Source organism: Diabrotica virgifera, chromosome 8 (assembly GCF_917563875.1).
Source record: "Diabrotica virgifera virgifera chromosome 8, PGI_DIABVI_V3a".
Classification (NCBI taxonomy): Eukaryota; Metazoa; Arthropoda; class Insecta; order Coleoptera; family Chrysomelidae; genus Diabrotica; species Diabrotica virgifera.
Genome location: NC_065450.1, coordinates 8,125,157 through 8,149,132, shown reverse-complemented (window position 1 = coordinate 8,149,132; position 23,976 = coordinate 8,125,157). Strand labels below are relative to the sequence as shown.

The 23,976-nt window shown below is 33.5% G+C and overlaps 1 protein-coding gene across 1 annotated transcript in view; it reads left to right on the top strand.

Annotated features, from left to right (window-relative positions):
- LOC114335585 (protein grindelwald) overlaps positions 1-23,976 on the top strand; it is a 147,818-nt gene that overhangs the window by 76,515 nt on the left and 47,327 nt on the right. The window contains exon 3 of the mRNA XM_028285841.2: positions 4,405-4,565. Coding sequence (XP_028141642.1) covers positions 4,405-4,565 — 161 coding nt within the window. The remainder of the gene's footprint in view (positions 1-4,404; positions 4,566-23,976) is intronic.

Here is a 23,976-nt window from a genome sequence, read left to right as displayed (position 1 = left end):
GTTTATCTAAACAGACGACAAAATAGGAGCTGAAGCTGAAATATTGTCATTGTAGGTAGGGCAAGCACAGCTACTAGAATATGCATACCAAAATAATTGCTTTTTTAAAAAGTTACTCAACTACTTTTGAAATATAGTAGGCGCGACAATGAAGCAGTAAAAAGCCCAAAACTTACCAAATTTTTGCAGTTGCATGAATCTCAATGTAAGTTTTTGCATTCGATTCGTAATGGCCTTAGGAAACTTTCTGAACATAAATGATGATGACGAATTGAAAATATTATTATTGAACAAGGAAAATGCATTTCTACAAAGTGATGAAAAATGTTGTTACTTGGAAATAATTGACGAAAATGAGTTCAATTTTGCTAATCGAGGGATTTTGTCATGAACACGAATATCATGACGGTGATGGTCTCCAAGGCACCTGGTGCCCATTGGGATTTTATGGCAATTGAATATAAAATCAATGCAAACTCGTTTCTTGGAGTTTTTGGATCGCCGAACACTAATATTACGTCGGTGATGGTCTCCTAGGCACCTGGTACCCAGGATGGGCATAGTCTCCTGGTGACCACGACAGGCCATGTCTTTTGGAGTTTTGTTAAAATTGGTCACAAAATCAATATTTAAAGTCGTTAATTGCTAATTGGGAGTTTTGGGGCCGAGATTACGAGAATCATGACGGCGATGGTCTTCGACACACCTAATGACAAGGGCGAACTTATTGTCTTAGTATTTTGTAGAAAATCGATATAATATCACTCCCTCCAAACTAGTTACGTGGTGGTTTTTGGGATTTCTGAATACAAAATTTCATAAAACTGTAAACCATTCCCCTCCTAAACACCAGGTGTCTTGGATACGATTGGCGACATAATGTTCTTATTTAGCGATATCAAAAACCTCCGAGTAACGGGTTTGCACTAATTTTGGATCGAGTTTCTACAAAACTTTATGAGACTAGAACTTGTCTAGTCATTAAGTGCGTCTGAGACTATGGTCGTCATGATATTGGTGATCAGCGACCATAAAAACCTAAGATTAGCGACTTTGCACACCGATTTTGTATCTTATTTTCACAAAACTCCTGGTAACGAGGCCCGTGGTGTCACCAGGTACTTAGGAGATTAGTGCCGTTATAATATTCCTAATCAACGTCCCTCAAAAATTCCTGAGTAGGTAATAAGTTTGCACTGGTTTTGTATCGAATTTCCATAAAGGTCCACAGGAGGCCAATTATTTGCACTGGGTGTCTAGGAACCATTGCCGTCATGATATTCGCATCCAGCGAGCTTAAAAAAGTCCGAGTAATAATATTCTCTGTTTTTTCAAAAAATTACAAATCGAATCCAAAAAGTTTCGTTGTCATTGAACAAATTGCAAAAATTACCCCGCACAAACCTTATGGAAATTAGGTCCCAGTGGATTTAGTTCATACTCTGGGAAAAAACTCTTTGAAGCATTGTGATAAAAAGTTCTTATGGGCAAAACTCAACCGTATGAAGGATTTTCAAGATATAGAGGCACAAACTCGGAAAATTCTAAGATTTACTGGGTATTCCAATTTTCTGAGACGCTAGTAGTCTAGGATTTTCTCCTGGCTATTCAATGGCGACTTAACTTTGACCTTGACCTTCAAAGGACGTCATCTTCTAGAGTTTCGAGGGTTTTCGGCATTAAATTGACATAAACAGATTACTCATAGGTTTTTGGGATCGCTAAATACGAATATGCCATCAGAATTTACCTCCGGAGCACGTGGTGGCCAGGGCCACTTCAAGGGACGTCATCTTCTAGAGTTTCGATAGTTTTTGGTATTTAATTAATGCAAATGAATTACTGGAGGGTTTTTTGAGGTCGATAAACACAAATATGCCACCAGAACTGACTCCCGGGGCATCTGGTCTCCAAGGTCAGTGAAAGGGGCTACTGGAGTTTCGAGGGTCTTCGGTACTACATTAATGCAAACGGATTAATGTAGTATCGTACCGTAGTGTAGTACCGTAGTAAACGGATTAGTTATAGGTTTTTAGGGTTGCTAAACACGAATACGTGATCAGTAGAGACACAGGAGCACTTGGTGCCTAAGACAGGTTATTTTCTGGAGTTTAGGAGGGATCAAATGAGGAATTAAATGGATTAGTCTTAGGTTTTTGAGATTGCTGAACATGCATACACTCTCAGATCAGACCCACGAATTACAATGTACCTACGGCACGCCATATTCTGAAGTTTCGAGGGTTTTCGGCATTACATTAATAAACATGGATTACTCATGGATTTTTGGTATCGCTGAACGCTAACTACGCAATCAGATCTGACCCACGGAGCACCTGGTGCCTAAGGTTATTCATCTTCTCGAGTTTCGAGAGTTTTCGGCATTAAATTGGTACGAATGGATTACTCATGGCTTTTTGGATTTGCTGAACACGAATACGCCATCAGAACAGACACCGGAGCACCTATCGCCTAAGGCACGGCATCTTATAGAGTTTCGAAAGTTTTCGGTACTAAATTGATGCAAATGGATTGGTACACACCAAGTACTCGGAGGTTTTCTGAGTTGCTGTTCAAAGAAAGCGTACAAATTGGTGAAAAGTTTTTTCTGCTATTTGTAGATTTTTATTAAAATAACTATGTGTTGGTACTCAATTGTTTTAATTATTTATAAATATAAACTCAATTTATATCTGACAATGTTTTTACTTCATTTATTTTAAGACCCATTTACTATATTCTATTTTGATAGTGTTATTCATCGTGGTCAATAGATACTCTAAAGTCTTTTAGTATATGTATACATATTGTTTGCAAAATTTTAAATTTTTTAATGTGTACTTAATAACTATAAAATTATATTAAGTAGTATAACTCACGCCATTTACTTGGTGTCTGTTTCTGTTTTTTTGTTTGTAGTTTTTTATTATTTTTTGTTTTTGATTGTATTTTTTTATTTTGTATAAGCTTTGTCCACAAATTGGTAAAATTTTTTGACAATAAAGCATACCTTACCTTTATCTAAGCCATATTCGTGTTCAGCAACCCCAAAAACACAAGAGTAATTCGCTTGCATCAATTTAGTACCGAAAACTCTCGAAACCACAGAAGATGACGTGCCTTAGGCACCAGGTACCCCGTTGTCTGTTCTGATGGCGTATTTGCGTTCAAAAACCCATGAGTATTACCCATCTGCATCAATTTAATGCCGAAACCTGTCGAAACTCCAGAAGAAGACCTGCCTTAGGCACCAGGTGCTCCGTGGATCGGACCTGATGGCGTATGTGAGTAATCAATTTACATTAATTTAGTACCGAAAGATCTCGAATCTCCAAAGCATGACGTGCCTTAGGCACCAGGTACTACGGTGTCTGTTCTGATGGGGTATTCCTCTTCAGCAACTCCAAAAACCTATGAGTAATTCGTTTGCATCAATGTAGTACCAAAGACCCTCGAAACTCCATGAGCCCCTTTCATTGACCTTGGAAACCAGGTGCTCCGGGAGTCAGTTCTGGTGGCATATTCGTTTTAGCGACCTCAAAAAACTCTCCAGTAATTCATTTGCATCAATTATTAATTGTCGAAAACCATCGAAACTCTAGAAGATGACGTCCCTTGCAGTGACCCTGACTACCACGTCCTCCGGAGGGAGGTCAATTCTGATGGTATATTCGTATTTAGCTATCCCAAAAACCCATAGTAATCTGTTTATATCAATTTAATTATGAAAACCCTCGAAACTCGAGGAGATGACGTCCGGTGAAGGTCAAGGTCAAAGTAAAGGTCGCGATTGAATAGCCAGGAAAAAATCCTAGACTACCTACTAGTACTTTTATTTAATCCAAACTTCTACATGTTGCCAGATAACCAGTAACTCAGGGAATTCGAATACCCGGCAAATCTTATAATTTTCCGAGTTTGTGCCTCTATATCTTGAAAATCGTCTATACGATCGAGATGTGCCCATGAGAACTTTTTATCAGGATGCTTCAAAGGGTATTTTACCACAGTTTGAACTAAATCCACTGGGACCTAATTTCCAGAAGGTTTGTGCGGGTACTTTGGTAGGTTTATTGCTTCATATCCTCGCCTACTTATAGTTATATGCAAAACATGTCAAGTTTACTTATTACACTTTTTTTTTTTCATTACTACGATTATTATAATTTTTATTTAATAAGCAATGAAAAACAACAGAAATCATTGAATGCATTCCTATATTTTTTTACAGATTACTTTGTAAAATGTACTTTCGAAATTTTAGTTAGAAAGTAACTTACTTACTTTTGCAATGAACAATACAAAATATAAAAAATATAATCGCTAAAAAAGTAAAATTAAACAGCCTTAGCTTTAATCTTTTATTAATACATTCCACAGTCTTATAATTACAATTTTTTATAGAAACCGTAAATAAGCTGTCCAAGATGGTAACTGTAAATCTGACATTAGTATGTCTAATGTTAATTGTCTTGGCTGGATTCCTGTGTTTCCAGTTCTACAGGTGGAAAGAAAAGAAGAATATTACTTTCGCCTCCTTAAAGGACAAAATTCTAGGAAAGAAGGTGAGTCGGGCATACTAGGAATGGGAAAAACCTACCGGTTTAAACCTAAAACCGGTTTTTTTACTTCGCAGTAACAGGTTTTACCGGTTATTATTTTGTCCCGGTTATAACCGGTTTTTTCTTTTTAAAGTAAAAACCGGTTATTAGGTTTTTACGGTGATTAGGATTAGGTTAGGTATTATTTCGGATCCCAATCATAATTATTATTCTCAAGTAATTATTCCAAACAAAACCATAATTCAAATTTTATTTTATTTTAAGAAGCAAACTGAAAGTGCAATCTCATATCAGCCAGAAACAATTATTAAGTTTTATTATAATATTTCCTTGAAAAGGCATTTGTTATCATCATATTTACATAAGAAGTGATCTGGTTGAGTTAGACGCAAACATCATCATCTATTTTTCACACTTAACTCTTGACATTGAAAGTGGGTGAATGACATTTTCTGATTACCAAAAATAATGCTCTGACCATGAATATCGAATTACTGATTACGAATACGAATCTCCAAGAATTTCGCCACGTTTTCAAAACGCTACACTCATCCAGGAAGTATTAAATGAGTTAAAATGTACCTATTCTCCAAATATGCAAACGTATTAAAAGTAATACATGCTCTTTCGATAGTACTAATTTTGATCATATTGAATCGAGTCGAATGGAGTACCGCAAACTAAAGTGTATTGTAAATGTATTGTAACCTATTGGATTAAAAAAACCGAAAACCGGTTTTTCCAAAAGCCGTTTTTTTTTTGGCCGGTTATAACCGCTAGGTTAAACCGTAAGCAAAAAAAAACGGTATAACCGAAAACCGGTGTTTTGTCAAAAACCGCCATCCCTAGGGCATACTATCTATAAAATAATCGTTTTAATGAAGTAAAGTTGCTTATTGCAAGATTTACATATTCAGTTCCATTTCTTGTGCCATTTAATTAATGAATTGTCGTACTTTTGTAATTCATTTCCTACCAGAAAATTACGCCTATTTGATACTTTTCTAATGTTGTTAGTACTTGAATGCAGGCACAGTCCCGGAAAGTTCCGAAGCGACTTGACTGTTGGACAACCAGGATTGGTGTATATACGAAAAGTGCATATTATTATAATTCACCCTATGCACCCTAGTGCATAGGGGTTAATTAACCCATGTCTCAAAAACGCACCCCTTTAAATGGTAGCACTTCGCGGATTTTTCATATTTAGAGGTCCATTAACCAAATAAAACAATAAAACCCCTTGAACGTTGTAGTTCCTTTCTAAAGTACATAATTAATAGCCTACAGACCTACATAATAAACCTAAAAAAGGATAACTACGTTTTCGTTATCTTTATCATCCACAGGGTTTTTACAGTTCTTTATAGTTAGGATATTTATAATCCAAAGTTCTTTTAGATATTTCAGTTTATTACTTTATGTTGCTTTGTTTTTGTCTCCTACTTGTATATCTTTTCCACTCTATTTACACGTCATTTTATTTTTAGTCAAATTATTGTATATATTTTTTCCAATTTTACTATATTTTATTACCATTCAGGAGATCGAAACTACGAACGAAAAAATAATTGATTGCGTCATGTAGAAAATCCAAAGCATGAAGCGTCTATATTGTCTTTTATGAATATAAATTATAAATTAGCCACCATGAAAAATATTTCTGGAATGAATGGGAATAAAACAGGTGAAGAAATTATACAGAGCAGGTCTGGTTTTTTACAGTGCGATGTTATTTCTTTTTTAATACTGGTATTTTTGCTAGTTTTATTAAAAACAAACAAATATCACATACATGCCCTTTGAAAAATTATTCGACAACGTAGTATACTGGGCGGTAATAAATCCTTTACAGAACGGAAGTACATATTACAAAAATTGCAAAAAACGATTGAAGGAAGATTGAACGAAGGTGAAACAGTTAAGTCAATCAGAAATAGTTCTATAAAATTTTTAAATCAACGAGAAAAGAAAATATTCAAGACATAAAAACGGAAAGAATAAAACCCGCAAAATTCTTACAGATGAAATTAAGATAATGTACAGATGGAGAGATGCTTCAAACTCACTGCTACAAAGAAGAACATGAGCTGTTAAACCCAAGAATACAAGATAATAATATACTATTGCAGAAATGAAAAACGAGAAAGAATCAGGAGAATGACAGAAAAACAAGTGAAATGATTTAAAAAATGGGACAAAATGCAACAAAGCTATTCCTAAAGGTATTTATGCGATATGGAGAGAAAGACAGACAACAAATGACTGGAAGGATAAACCTTTTTATAAACCGGATAGAACCGGTTTATAAAAAGGGCGATAGAACGGATTGCAATATCTACAGAGGACTAACGCCCTTAAGTACTGCCATAAAAATATGCGAAACAATATTAAACAAAATAATAAGGGGAAAAATTGAGAGCACTTGACGAGTCCCAAAGAGGATTCAGAAAAGGCAGAAGCACATATTTATGATCATTATATTTCCATCCATCCAATGGCACAACAGCCCAAATCGAGCCTTGAGCTCCTTCAATAAGCTTATCCAATCATTTCGATTTACCACTGTTCTTTTCCATGAACGCGTTCCCAGGAAGTTCCTGGCATCCTCATCGACTTCGTCTTCCCATCTCTTTTTAGGTCTTCCAACAGGTCTTCTTCCCTGCATTCTTGCATTCAGCAATTTTCTGGGGATTCTATTCTCATGCATGCGGACCACGTGCCCTGCCCACCGTAATCTCTGCAGTTTAGTGTGTTGTGCTAGAGTTGGTTCGCTATATTGCTCGTATATTTCTCTATTATACCTAATTCGCCAGTTGTTATTTTCACTTATTGGGCCCAGTATCCTACGTAGTACTTTTCTTTCAAACACATCTAACGCATTGGCAGATTTCTGTGTCACCACCCATGTTTCGCAGCCATAACTTACTATGGGCCTGATTATTGTTTTATATACCTGGAGTTTTGTTTTCCGGTGTACGTCTCGGGATTTGAATATGTGGCCCATCGCGAAATAGGCTTTATTTGTCAGCACAAGCCTTCTATTCATTTCCGGTTCTTTCTCATCGCTTGCAACCAGATCCATTCCTAGGTACGTGAATCTATTCACATGTTATATATCGTCAATAAAGTGTTGTTGCGCCGGTCTATTTGATCTGGTTTGCATGAGTACTTTTGTTTTATTTGTGTTTATTGCTAGCTCTACTGCTTCTGCACTCTGTTTCAACTCAACGTAGGTTTCTTCCGCTGCATTCATTGTTCTGCTCATTATGTTTATATCATCCGCGTATGTTGCTAATTGGGTAGATTTGTTTGTAAGTATGTTATTTCCACTCACCGTCAACCGTCTAATTACATATTTAAGAACAAGATTAAAAAGCGTTGGAGCCAGTCTGTCGCCTTGTTTCAGTCCTTGCGTTATCGTAAACGCATCAGTGATCTGTCCTTGAATACATACTTGTGCTTCTGTTTCTGTCATTGTCATTTGCACTAGTCGTATTAATTTTGATGGTATGCCAAATTCTTCCAATATATTAGGTAGAATTGTTCTATCTATTGAATCATAGGCTTGTTTAAAATCTACAAAGAGATTGTAAACGTCCATGTCATATTCCCATGCTTTGGCTAGTATTTGTTTAACTGTAAATAGTTGGTCAATGGTAGATCTATTTTGCCTAAACCCTGCTTGATATTCCCCGATGGTTTTTTCCGTGAGAGGTTGAAGTCTTCGATTAAGGATGTTTGTGAATATTTTGTATCCCGAACAAAGTAAAGAGATGCCTCTATAATTCTGACACAACAGTTTGTCTCCTTTTTTATGAATAGGGCAGATTATAATTTTCTTCCATTGTTGGGGGATTTCTTCTTCTATCCATATCTCTCGTATTAGCTGGTACATCTGTTGTGTCAAATTCCTTCCTCCTTGCTTGAGTAGTTCTGCCGGTATTTTATCTATTCCCGGTGCTTTATGGCTTTTTTGTATGTGGATTGCCGTTTGGACCTCCTCTAGCGTTGGGGGTCTAGTTAATTCATTTTCTTCTCCATCTTCCCCCAGCTCTTGTTGTTGTACCTCCTGCCGTGCCTGCTTCTGCCTCTGTTGTTGTAATGGTGGTTGTGCCCCTTTGTTTAATACTTCCTTAAAATATGTCATCCAGGTTATCTTAATTTCGTCCATATCGCTAATGATTTCACCCTTCTTATTTTTGCAGAGGCTAGTCTTCGGTTTGTATCCCTGTCTTAAATGTTTAATAAGTTGGTATGCACTACGCGTTTCGTTTTCCTTAAACTCCCTCTCTATGTTTAGTATCCGTTGGTTTTCGTACTTTCTCTTTTTCTGCCGGCACAGTTTATCTGCTCTTCGTCTTTTGTTCTCAAATTCTTGTTTTCTCTCTCTAGTACGTCTGAGTATGTAATTCTTATGTGCTTCATTTCTGTCCTGTATAGCTTATTTGCATTCTTCATCGAACCATGTTTCTTCTCTCCGTTGTGTCTTTGTTCCTATGACTTCTTTCGCTGTGTTTAGTATGATACTGCTTATAGTGTTCCATTGATTTTCTATTGTGGAGTCTGCTCTGTTTTCTTCTAGTAATTTTTCATCCACTGTTCTCTCAAATCTTTCTTGTACCTCAGGGACTTTTAGGTTATGTAAGTTTAGTTTTTCTTGTTTTGGATATTTTTCCTTTACCTGTCGACTGATTTTGCATCTAAACCGTGTCTGCACTAGTAGATGGTCTGAGTCACAGCTTGCGCCACGTCTGCTTTTTACATCTAATATACTCGTCGCCATTCTTTGTTCAGTCAGTATATGGTCTATTTGATTTATTGTGTTTCCGTCAGGTGATATCCAAATGCCCTCATGTATGTCCCGATGTGGGAAGCATGTCGAACTGATAATCATATTCTTTCCAGCTGCGAAAGCTATTAGAAACTGACCATTCTCATTTGTGTCTCTATGCAAACTATGTTTCCCTATTACCCCTATGTACTCTTCTTCTTTTCCGATCTTGGCGTTTGTGTCGCCTATCACCATTTTAATGTCGTTTCTTGGTATTGAGTCATAGATTCGTTCTAGATCTTGATAAAAGGCTACCTTAGTGTCTTTTTCCTGTTCATTTGTGGGACAGTGTACATTTATAAGGGTTATGTTAAAGAAATGCGTTTTTATCCTAAGCTTGCAGATTCTTTCATTGATGGCTTGAAGATCTGTTATCAGGTGCTTCATTTTATTATCTACGATAAAGGCTACTCCAAATTCTTTATTTCCTTCATCTTTACCGCTATGCAGTATATTGTGTGTTTTAGTGTCCCGGATACCTTTTCCCAACCATTTAGTTTCTTGTACTGCAGTGATTCCTATTTTATATCTTTTCAGTTCGTGTAGAAGGATCCTCTGTGCTCCTGGTTTATTTAGCGTTCTGACATTCCATGTTCCCAACATAAATTCCATATTCCGTTGCCAAAGTCGTCGTCTTGATATCCGTCGATGATTTCGTAGTATGTAGTACTTTTTTACAAGAATAGGTTACTGGCCTATCGCCCAACCCCCTTTTCGGAGGACCATTTCTCCCTTCCTCGTCAGCCCTGACCCTACTTTCCACTGGGGTTGGTTACTCAATCTCCGGTAAGGTTGCTCAGGTTCTCCAGGGTTCACCCGTGCAGCCCAAGCCGCACTTCGTGGAGGTGAGGATAGGAATTGAGTAGGAGAGGCTAGAGATGCTAACTGGAAACAGCATCTTGTATTGCGCTTCACTACCCCATTTGAACCCCGATCATTATATTTACCACCAAGCAAATGATAAAAAAATATCAGCAACAGTAAAAAGATTTATCTGTCGTATGTAGACCTTTAAAATGTTTTGACATGGTACCAAGGAAAAAATTATGGGAAATGTTAGAGAAAATAGGTATTAATAACAAAATGATAAGGGTAATTAATAACATTTACAAGAGCAATATGAACAATGTTGTCAACAGTCAAAAAAGAACGTCAAAACCATTTACTAAAAGCGAAGGTCTGACACCAGGGGGAGAATTAAGTCCAACACATTTTCTAATATACATGGAAGAGACAATTTAATAATATAACGTAAAAGTGAAAGAAAATGCATGTTGGTTTAAAAAAAAATTATGGCGATAGGAGAAAATAAAGAAGAAAAGATTTACATAAAATTGAAGAAGTAAATATGGAACAAGCGCTAACCTTCCAATACTGAGGATAAGAATTAAAAGATAATGGAAACAGATACCAACAATCGAATGAAAAACCGGAGAACGTATACCATGCAATGAACAGTAAATTCATAAATAAGAAGGAAATAACAAGAAACATGACTGAATCTTTCCCTGCAAAATAAATTGAACCAAGTTCTATCTCTCTCCGCAAGTAAAAAGAAATCTGACAGAATGTGGTGCGGCAGGCTGAGTGAAATAAAAAACTGTAACAAAAAAAGATAAAGACGGAAAACGGGATTCAACGCAAAGAGAAATACCGAGATTTCTCTCAAAATTGGTTATAATATGATTATTGCTAATACCGAACCATAAGTTATGGCCTCTGTACCCTATTTTTATTCTCCTGTGGAGCGTCGCTCTTTTCCCTGTGAATTTTCGGTAAAATGACAAGGTTCAAAGAAATTTAACATACAGGTACTAAAGCGTCCCCTTTTTGACTGAGCTAGGAAGCTGATACGATGAGTGCCGTGGTTAGTTTTACTATGTCGTGGTCTAACTACGTTATGGTAAAAATTTTTAAACTTGTATAAATTAACCAACTTAATAAAATTACTACCGCCCACACTGGCGGTGTACCTTAATAGATATACTTGGGGACATGATGATCCGACTAATTTTATCATAAAAGTAAATATTTATTGCATTATCCTCACGCGTCAAAATAAAACCGAAGGAAATGCAGGCCAAGGAAAAGATGGAAGGACAGTGTGTACGAAGACCTGAAGAAAAATAACATTGATAGATGGAAAGAACTAGCGTTGGACAGAAGGAGATGGAGGAAGGTGGTGAAGGAGTGTATAAAAAGGCTTAACACCGGTATTTAGGCGTCAACGCCCTTCCGGTAGAGATCTATGGGAGAGTGTCACCGAGGCGCAAGCCCTTATCCCTTCCCGTACTGCTTCCTCATAGGCCGATTAGACGCCCGCATATTCCAGTCTAAGCGTCAGATTAATATTAGAATTTTATACTGATACTGACGCGTTAGTCTTTATTGTTTTTCCGTTAAACTGGCTGGGGCTTGAACTCGCATTCATGACGGCGAAGTGAAGGGCGAGCAGCCGCTAGTCCCACTGAACTGTCCGATCGACTAAAATAAAATTTATAAGAATAAAATAATACCTAATCAGAAATGTAAACATTTTAGCGCTAGGCCGCAAGGCCTGTTGAGCTTAATAAATAAATAAATGAATGAATAAATAAATAAATAAATAAATTAATTAATTGAATAATATAATATTAACATGAAGTAAAAACCACTTCTATGATGGTTTTTACTTCATGTTACAGTTTTTTAACTATATGGTAGGTATACAGCCAACCTAGGGAACTGCCCGTTTTTAGTTAATATAATATTAAATAAATAAATTAATTAAATAATATAATATTAAATAAATAAATATTTATTAATTTTAAAATACTTTTGGTTGCGAACCGTGTTCTCTTTCCTTTTCACTATTATATATTTTATATCTTTCTTTGCCGACGTTTAAGTTGGTAAACTGGTGAAGCACGCTTCAACACGCTCCTAATGCGTCCTTGGACTTAGGTTTAATATGTCCGTGATATTCCAGTTTTCTTGTTTTGATTGTATTTCAGATTTCCATTTCTTTATTCATTTTTCAAAAACCTCTTTTTGTGACGTGTTTTGTGCACGATATTTTCAGAATTCTTCTATTCACCCACAGCTCGAATGATTCCAGTTTTTTATTGATGCCGCATTCAAGGTCCAAGCTTCCATTCCATATAATAAAGTCAAGAAAACGTAGCATCTATCCAAACTAACTCTTAGCGCCAACTTCAAATCTCGTGTGGAAGAGTAACACGCTTCCCATTTTGTTGTAAAATAATTAATTAAATATAAATATCCATTTAATCACAATTAGACATTACAAAATAACACCCAGTAAGGGAGCTAAGGGTATTACAACCAGATGCATGCAAGTGTGTGTGTTCACAAAGAGAGGATGGCATTAGATAAACTTTTTGCCACAGATATTTGAAAGTTAAAGATGTCATATTAAATTTTTATTTTAGAATTTTCAAGAAATTTTATGATAATATCATTAAGAGGATCGGTACGTATTTTCGGCTGCAATGTTATTCAAATTAGGATTAATTTTTTTCGAATCCTGAGAAAACTAATAAGTATTTTTGAAAAATTTAAACGCAGAATGAAAGATTACGTTATTAGCGAGGGCCGAAAGTCCCTGAGAACTTCTATAATGTTTATTTTAATAAGTTACAGGGGTGACAAACTAAGAAAAAATTTAGTGTGATTTTTAATTTCAAATATCTCATTCAAAATAAACTTTTTATTTATTCTAAGGGACTTTCGGCCCTCGGTAATAATTTAGTCTTTCATTCTGCGTTTAAATTTTTTCAAAAATATTTATTGGTTTTTTCAGGATTTGAAAAAAATGAACACAATGCCGTGGTAATATTTTCCAAATCTATCTCTGTCTTACAACGCACTCAGCCGAATATAATATTGTCAGCATATATTGTCAGTCAGACACTGACAATCAGTGACAATCACGACAATTTTAATTATTTCACATTGCATCGGGAATATTTTAAGTTATTGATTAAATATTATTGATATATAGTGTATTTGATAAATAATTGATTTAATACGTAAACTTAATAAAAAGTTATTTATTGTGCATTATTTGTGGAAGATCCAAGCAGAGAATACATCAGGATAATAATATATTCTGTGATCCAAGTATTTTGTTGTTAAAGATGTTCAAAATTGTAAGCGTTCCATAACAATATATTATTAAAAAATCACTTTAACACTTTTCCTCTTTTCTCGATTGAGTATTAGTTTTTGTTGTACAAATAAATTATTACAATCACTGAATACATAGTTAGTGAAAAAATTATCAAATTTTTTAACTGAATTAATAATTTGCAATTATAAAAATAACAGTTATCCAAAAACATTCAAAAGCCATCTCTATAAATTAATGATGACATTTTCAAGTAGAATGACATTCTAGTAATGTTTACATATCCATACCAGTGTGAATTTTACTACACGTAATTTGCCGTGTAAAGACAGATAAAGTAGGGACACACGTAAAATATTTGCGAATTATGTACCCATAGCCTTAATAGTTTTGGTGATGAAGCTTAGTAGGTGTGAAATATTCAGCGGTAAACTTACATTCTGCTCCTGAAGTCTAGCAATTAGTGCTTTCGTATGGTATTTAGGGGAGTGCAATTAGAACGAAAACATGCATTGTTTCGGAAAAATTCAAACAAGCTTATATTTTTCTAAAACTTTTTTTGTTAATTTATATACATGTTAAAGTAAAAAGTTCTACTCGCGGATTTGGCCGCTAATTGTTTATTAATTGTTTAAACAACAACAATTGTTTTGTATAAATAATTTTAAAAATATCGTTAAATTCATCATTTTACTTTGATCAAATATTTTTCTATCTTGTTTTTAATTATACTGAATCCGAATATGGCATTAAAATTTAAAAATTCTTATACAGAAGCTCTTATACAGTATGTCTGCGTAGCTAGGAACCACATCGAAAACTTTTTTATTATCAATTTTACGAAAAAAAGTTATTCTTCATAAAATGCTCTGGATAGTCAAAAATCTAAAACTCAACAATCAGATATCAAATTTTATCAATTTTATACGAGTTATGTCAAAAATATGAATTTCGTTAAAGAGTAAAGTACCTTTATATTTCAGAATATCCCTTATAAAAAATGCTATTATGAAAAGTTGTTTGAAATTAAAAACTTTGTTTAAATCTACAATTACATTATTCTAATCGAAAAATTTTTTTCGATTTTTTCTCAAATTACGGATACCTACTCATCATCATTTTATTACAATTATGATAACTGTTTTACTATCACTTTTACGAAAAATGTTATTCTTCATAAAATGCTCTCCCTGGTCTAAAATCTAAGATACAACCATCAGATATAAATTTTTTTAAATTTTATACGAGGTATGTAAAAAATATGAATTTTTCTTAAGAGTTAAGTGCCTTTATTATTCACAATATTTTAATTAGAAGGATGTAATTGAACACTAACACAAATTTGCTAACCAAACAACTTTTCTTAATATCAATTTTCGATATTGTGAAATTTAACGATACTTTACTCTTGAGTGAAATTCATATTTTTTGACATACCTCGTATAAAATTCATTAAATTTGATATTTGATGATTGCATCTTAGATTATATACAGAGTATTTTACAAAGAATAACTTTTTTTCGTAAAACTGATAATAAAAAAGTTATCAATAGGTTCCAAGTTACGCAGACATACTGTATAAGAGCTAAAAAAAAAATTTTGCTGAACATTTATTATTGTTGAAGTTTATTATTAAATGTATTTTAGTTAATTTTTTCAGAAAAAAGTTTTGATAGCTTTATACAGGGTGTCGGCGTAACTTGGAACCATATGGGAAACTTTTTTAATATCAATTTACGAAAAAAAGTCATTCTTTATAAAGTGCTCTGCATAGTCTAAAACCTAAGATGTAATCATCACATATCAAATTTTGTCAACAGTATACGAGGTATGTCAAAAAATATGAATTTTGCTCAAGAGCTAACTACCTTTATATTTCAAAACATCAAAAAATTTTATTATGAAAAGGTATTTGTAATTAAACACCATATTCAAATATGCAATAACAGCCTTCTACTTGAAAAAAAATTCTTTCTAAATTCATATTATTTGACACACCTCGTTTAAAATTAACAAACTTGAATAACTGATGGTTGCATCTTGGGGTCTAGACCATTCACAGATTTTAATGAAGAATAACTTTTTTTCCTAAAATTATTAATAAAAGAGTTATTACATGTCTAATAAATAAAAATGATGTTCGGAATCGGTAATTTAGGAACATTTCAGAAATTTTTTTTCAAGTAGAAGGCTGTTATTGCATATTTGAATATGGTTTTTAATTACAAATAACTTTTCATTAAAAATTTTTTTTGATATTTTGAAATATAAAGGTAGTTTGCTCTTGAGCGAAATTCATATTTTTTGACATACCTCGTATACTGTTGACAAAATTTGATATCTGATGATTGCATCTTAGGTTTTGGACTATGCAGAGCACTTTGTAAAGAATGACTTTTTTTCGTAAAATTGATATCAAAAAAGTTTTCCATATGGTTCCAAGTTAAGCAGACACGCTGTATAAACATTTTTTTAGCTGGTAATTTTCGTATTTTGTATTACATTTTTCTTAATTTTCTCAAAAAGAAATAGTTTATTTCATTTCTGAAGTAAAATAATTTAGTGCATTTTAAAGATTACATCCTAAGCTTTAAAAAAGTACTTATAAAACTGTAAAAGATCTGTTTAAACTTGAGTAGTACCGTCTTAAATTGGTGGTAATTCTATAAAACTACGAAGATTTCAAAAATTACATTTTATAAGTCGTCATATCATTTCAATTAAATTTTTTTGATTTTTTTTTTGAATAAAACATCATTTAGTACGATGCTTGAAAGGTAAGTTGTGCAAAATTGAGGATTCTATAAGAAAAATTGGATTAGTTACACATTTATAAATCATTTTTAAACAAAATTCATGTAAGGCTCACTTTCCGCCCTCACCGTACTTATGCCCATACATTTTATTTATTTTTATTATAACCATAAGATAGCTTAATTATTCTTCTTTTAGGTTCAATTTGTAAAATTTTATTTGATCCATTAATTAAAGAATTACATTAAAATAACTCAACCGTGCACTTCGCCTTACGCTAGTTTACAGTGCGCCAATGTTTGTGAGAATGGTGACTTTAGCGTTATGAATAAAAAATTATAGAAGATACAGATTTAATTTTAGAAAATTCTTTATAAAGGTTTTTTTGTAGAATTTTTTGAATTTTTCAATGGTCAAGTCAGTTTTGTTTTAAAATTTATATTTTCGGAGTTATTTAAAAAAAAACATCAAACTTCGTAGTTCATTTGTTTAATAAAAAATGAAGCACCCACTTCTCGAGTAGAACTTTTTGATACGTTGTTTATTAAACATTTCTTAATGAAATTACAATAAGTTCTATCTTGTTTGATTTTTTCAGAAGTGAAAATCTATATGCACTCCCCTAATTTATTAAGTTCAAAATTAAAGATTATATGATTTAAATCTGCAGTAGAGTAGTTATCACATGAATAGAGAGAAATGCATACAAGTTCACCTTTTACTTTTATTTGAAATAAAATTTGAAACGAAAAATGTTATTGTCTCTTAGTTGAAAGGACAATAGCCATCGAAACCGAAAACGAAGAAAACCCTCTTTAAATAAAAGTCATGCCAATTTAAACTATTAATACTACTAATCATACTAGGTACTTTTAAAACTACTTTAGTAACAATAGTGCGGCCGATATGTGAAACAATTGTACATTTAATGATACAAGCATATAATTTGGACCACATATACTACACATATAAAGGTTTAAATTTAGATATGCCATTTCAGATTTTGCCTTTTACAAAAATGGCGGGCATTCAAAATGGCGGCTATACATATGTGTTAAATAGTATCATAACTTTTGAACGAAAAGCCCGATTTCAACCAAATTTGGTATATAGGTTCTCTATTTGATTTATAAGATGGATGTGGTGAACCAGAAGAATCGGTTTACCAGAAGTTGTGTTTTTACTGGTTGTTTATGTAAAAATATGTTTTTTTTTCAATTTTTTCCCTCTGTATATATTAATTTTTCAAAAAGGTAATACCGCAATTAAAAAGAGCGTAAAAATATGTTGTAGAAAATATTTTGATCTTTTTAGTTATGTTAATTACCATTTAATAAATGTATAACGTATCTTCACATGTACCTATGTGTGGCAGATTCGTGCAAATATTATAAGAAATATTGTGCATTTAATGGTAGAAGCATATAATTTGGACCACATGTACTAAGCACATCAAGGTTCAAAATAAGATATAAGGCCATTTCAGATTCCACCTTTTACAAAAATGGCGGGCATTCAAAATGGCGACTATACATATGTGACTAATAGCACGATAAGTTTTGAACGAAATTTCCGATTTTACCAAAATTTGGTATATATGTTCTTCTTTTGATGTGTAAGACCAAGGTCTTGAACCGGAAGAATCGATTTACCAGAAGTTGTTTTTTTACCGATTTTTATGTAAAAGCATGTTGTTTTTTTACCAATTCTTTCACCCTGTATATATTAATTTTTCCAAAAAGTTAATACCGACGTTAAAAAGGGCGTAAAAATATTTTTTAGGAAATATTTTGAACTCTTTAGTTATGTTAATTACCAATTAATAAATGCATAACGTATTTTCACATGTACCTATTCACCCATGTGCGGCCGATTTATGCAAATAATATAAGAATTATTGTGCATTTAATGATAATATCATATAATTTGGACCACACACACTACACACACAAAGATTCAAATTTAGATATGAGGCGATCTCAGATTTTGTTTTTTTTTTTTTACAAAAATGGCGGGCATTCAAAATGAATCTGCCGCACATAGGTAATAGGTACATGTGAAGATACGTTATGCATTTATTAAATGGTAATTACCATAATTAAAAATTTAAAAATCTTTCCTAAAAAATATTTTTACCCTCTTTTCAGTGGCGGTATTACCTTTTTGAAAAATTAATATATACAGGGTGAAAAAGTTGAAAAAAAAACCAACATATTTTTACATAAGAAATAGTAAAAACACAACTTCTGGTAAACCGATTCTTCCGGTTCAGGACTTCAATCTTATCCATAAAAAAATGAACCTGGATGCCAAATTTGGCTGAAATCGGACTTTTCGTTCAAAAGTTATCGTGCTATTAGACACATATGTATAGCCACCATTTTGAATGCTCGCCATTTTTGTAAAAGGCAAAATCTGAGATGGTCTCATATCTAAATTTAAACTTTTGTATGTGTAGTATATGTGGTCCAAATTATATGCTTCTACTATTAAATTCACAATAATTCTTATAATATTTGCACGCATCTGCCACACATAGGTACATGTGCAGATACGTTATGCATTTATTAAATGGTAATTCACATAACTAAAAAGTTCAAAATATTTCCTAAAACATATTTTTACGCTCTTTTAAATGGTGGTATTACAATTTTGAAAAAATACTATATACAGGGTGAAAAAATTGGAAATAAATTATTTACATAATATAAAATAGTTTTACATAAACAAACAGGAAAACACAACTTCTAGTAAACCGATTCTTCCAGTTCACGACAACGATCTTGTAAATCACAAAAAGAACCTATATACCAAATTTGGTTAAAATCGGACTTTCCATTCAAAAGATATCGTGCTATTAGTCACATATATATAGTCGCCCATTTTGAATGACCGCCATTTTTGTAAAAGGCAAAATCTGAGATGGCCTCATATCTAAATTTGAACCTCTATATGTGCAGTATATGTGGACCAAATTATATGCTTGTATCATTAAATGTGCAATTCTTAATAATATTTGCCACACTACAATGTGGTATTTTTTTTCAAACAAAATTATTTCATTGAGCCATAAAAATTATTGGTGTAATGAAAATTATATTTTTAATTAACTAATGTTTGATATTTTCATTTTTACTCCGAAAATGATGTTATTGCCCTAGGTGTATCAAATTTCTATCGTAAAAGTGATTATTGAAAATTAAATTTTTAATTTTTCCATGGTTTTGTTGTGTGTTATATAATGTGTATGATATTTTTGATGATTTGTTCTTTAACTTTCTTTATTTGACTATTGTTGGTATGTTTTTATTATTGACTTTTTCTTTTAATATCGGTAACCAAAGCCTGCTGCATTCTACTGATGGATTTGCTACACATTTTTCTTCGTTAAGTAGGATGAGGACTGCTTTTTTGATTTATTATTATTAATGCATATTTAAACTGTATTCTTGTCTCTGGTCTTGATTTACGTTTCATGCTCCTTTGCCCTGATAATAAGTGGTCTTGTAGTTTGTCCCACGTAGAAATTATTGCATTCACAAAATACTTTCTACATGCAATTTTGGGTGCCACTTCGGTATGCGGTCTACCGTCTAATATGTGGTCTACGGCAATTTAGCTGATTCGGCATGCGGTCTACGTACAAAAACAAATTAGAGAAACTATTACAAACATTACTATTTTATTATTACTAACAGCTTCACTGTTCAATTGGTAATTATACAAAGAGTCTACATTCTACCACATCCAATACTATTTTAATATTAAATATCATGCAACCGCAGTAAATATCGGTTTTTGCCTGAAAGGAGGAAGACCTAACCCTTCGGTCCAAACCCAACTTACGGGTATTAGAGTGAGAGAACCGCAGGGCAGGAGGTATTTGACCGCTGCGCGCAATCACAACCCACCCTTTTTATTATCACTAAACGGTCTTTTCAGCGTTTTAAATTAACACTCAACGCCCATTTCGTTAATTCAAGTTTATATAGGCAACCCAAATTACACGCCGCTAATACTCGGTTCGGGATTTAGACAGAATAACACGTGAAGTGTGAAGTAAAGCACAAGTATGACAAGTAAAGTAAAGTATAAATATAAATAATAAATAAAAAGTTTGTAATAGTTTCTCTAATTTGTTTTTGTACGTAGACCGCATGCCGAATCAGCTAAACTGCCGTAGATCGCATATCAGACGGTAGACCGCATACCAAACTAGAAACTCTGCCGTAGACCGCATACCGAAGTAGCACCCAATTTTGGATCTTTCTTGTTTGTTGTTGGATTTGGTTTTGGACAGGATAGATCTCAGAGTGTTGATTGCTTTGAAAGTTGTGGTGGTGGAATTGTTTCCTATCATTTTCAATTTTTCTGATAAGCCTTTACATTGTGGTATTGTTGTCATATCTTCTTGTAAGTTTAAACGAAAAAAAGGCGATGGACTAACCCAGCTAATTGAAATACCATTCGGAAATGATACTTCAGCCAACCAAGAAACCATCGCTACACCCTTAGCTTAGCTCAGTCTCTCAAGGTGTGTATTCGTCTTGTCCTAATCTTAGAAATGAACTATGAAAGTTTGGAATGAAAACAAACAAAACAATATTTTTAACTAATCATGTTTATTGTTCATAAAGATATAATAAAAATATGACTTATTAAGTGCATTAACAAATATATTCAAATTCTTACCAAAAACTAACAATTTGTAGATTATACTTATGGCTTTGGTATCTGGTTCGATGGTAACTTCTTGATGTCGAATGGTACTGCTGTTGGTTCTGCAACGGGCTCTGGGGTTGTAGGTGTTCAGGGCCACCAGGCCGACAGGTGTTGGTTGGTTGCAGTCTAGATGAAGTTCATTGTTGCAGTCTAGATGATTTTGTCCTCGTTGTTCTATCGCTGACGATTTCAGGATTCTTGAAGCTTCCAGAGGGAGGACGGTGATCTTTATCCAAAAACCCAAGAGAAGATTTGATTTGGAAATAGATAGCTATTATCAGCTCTGTTGCCTTTTATTATATTATCACCACCATTTTGAGAATTGAAATGACAGTGTGAATTGTAGAAAGGTATGTTCCGTATTAAGACAGATATTTACAGAGTAAGAATATACGGGGTACGTTCAGTATTTTCAATTGATGATTTAAATGAAAAGAGATATAGTAAATAGAAGGTAATAAAAGAGGATAATAAAAGAGGGCGCCAACAAGTTTTTAACGAAGAAAACAGGTAGAACAAATAGAAGACAATTATTACTAATGAAATATTAAAGAAAATAAAGTAAAATAATTATGTAAAAATAAAGTAACAAAGATGTGACGTTTGTAACGTTACAAAGTGTCTCCAGAGTTCTTGTGGTGTTTGTATTTCTTTTATTTAAAATTGTGTGTCGTATTTTTTGTGTATAAACGACAACGGGTAGTCATTTTTGGTCAAAACCTTTGGTAGCAAATTTTTTCTTCCTGGAATGCATTTTGATTAGCGCCGTTACTTCGAACCGTACCATATAGGGCTTTCATATTCCATTTCTTTATGTTTACGCATTATTGCAGTGATTATTTCATTCATAGGAGAATTCTGACCAATAGAAAGCTACAGAAATAAAAATTAAACTGATTATTTTTTAATGATTTTAACTTCCAATGTACAGTAAGATATTTGATCACGTGTTTAATCCTGTCCAATCAGATTAAAATTATACTGAGAATTATCTACTGTAGAAAATTACCAATAGAATTTTTTTAAGTAGATTGTTTCTGTTTAATGGCAACCAGTTCCTAGTTTTGACAACTGTCACATTTAAGAAAATATCCATAATATACCTATTAAAAAGTAATCTTACGAATATCACACAATAGTAAGAATAAATAAGAAAATAATGCTTCATTTTTACTCAAATTTGTTGTCATTGGGCAATAGCTACTCGAGCCATGCGGGCTCTCGTGTCTATTGCCGGACAACAAATTTTCGAAAAACTGTCGCATTATTTTCAATTTATTCTCACTCTCTTGTGATGTTATACCCGATAATTTTTGATAATTTCCCATCGTCAAGTATATTACGTCGATGACCTTCTGTGTTGGGATACACGGCATCTCTTAGTAATCTTCTTATTAAAACAAATCCTTTTAATAATTAAAAATGTCTTTAGCAAAACAACTACGTTTGTTGATAGTAAATACGATCGACCTACATTAGCACATATCAGTGTAACAGTTTAGGTTTGACCAAGGTCGGCTCAGCGCTTTTAACCAAAACAATCTTACTTTCATTATATACCAAAACAATAAACAGGAGAAGACTAATTATTATTTTCTAATTCCATTGTGAAGAGTAAGTCATTAATATTTGAGATCCCAAAGGGAAAACATCACAGCTACTGAGAACTAACGTACCACCAGCTCTTTACCGTTTGTACTCTAACTTACAAAATAAATGCATCTACGGTGATACGAGTTATTTCATCAACCCTTATGGTAGGGGGTAACCAACCCTTAATTATCTAAGGTGGCTCAGAAGTTAGGAGCCACCATATGGCGATCCAGAACCAGGGAAGAACACAGGACTGGTAAACGGGACGAGTATGGAGAAACACGTAAATGTTCTGGCACCTCGACCACCCTAGAACAGTGTGGTATATAGAAAAAGGATGGAGACGTCAGGCCCGAGACGGAGCTGAGAATGGTATGGAAAATGGAACTTGGTATGGAGATGGAACATCGTGGGACAATGGACAATGCTATGGAACGTGCAGCGAGGACTTTTGGGTGATACGAACACAGACCGTGTAAAAGTGGTAAGTCCATATTAGCTATTCTTATGGTATTTCCACGATATTACTCCTGATTCGTATAACCATGTAATAACGTAATATAATCGTAATTTAAGATACATAATCTAAGTTTTACCTATTTTTATCTACCTAGTTTATTTTAATTGCCTTTTTGGTATTATAAGGAATTTTTTTTACAAATATCATGGTTCGATCATATTCGAGCGGCCGTGGGTAACGGCATAAACGCTGGCCTCATACGCCAGTAGACGTGGGTTCGATCCCTGCCAAAGACAAACCATTTTCATTTCCAATAATGACACGAGCCGTCTCACCGTGCCTCGGAGAGTACGTTAAGCCGTCGGTCCCCCTGGGCTAGTGTACATCGACACTAGTTACTTGAAACAGGGTTAAAGATGTAATTGGCGCTGGAACTATCCGAAAGGATCTCCCCGGCAAAAATGCCATACGATATTATTATTTATTATGGTTATTTTTAGGACGTAATGATACATTTTTATTTGATATTGATTTTTATTTGATTTTTATATATTTACCAACATACATTTTTATCTTTACTGACTTTTTATCCATTTGTTATTTTACCTACTGATTTTTATTACATTTTTATTGGTCTACTGTTTTTGATGGTGATTTATATTGATTGATATAATGATTTTTTATTACAATTTACTATATTTTTACTATTTTTGACATAACATTTTATATACATATATATATTTGCTATACCTCGTAAGACTATCAAATTTATGCGTTCGTTACGAGTACAGGAATAAGGATAGGAAAATTATGAATAAATGAGTAGCAACAAAGTTACTTGGGAAAACTTCGTCAAAATAGTTGAGGAGATTACGCAAGAAGTAGTAAGACAAAGTAGAAGGGTCTTGAAGAAGAAAGTACC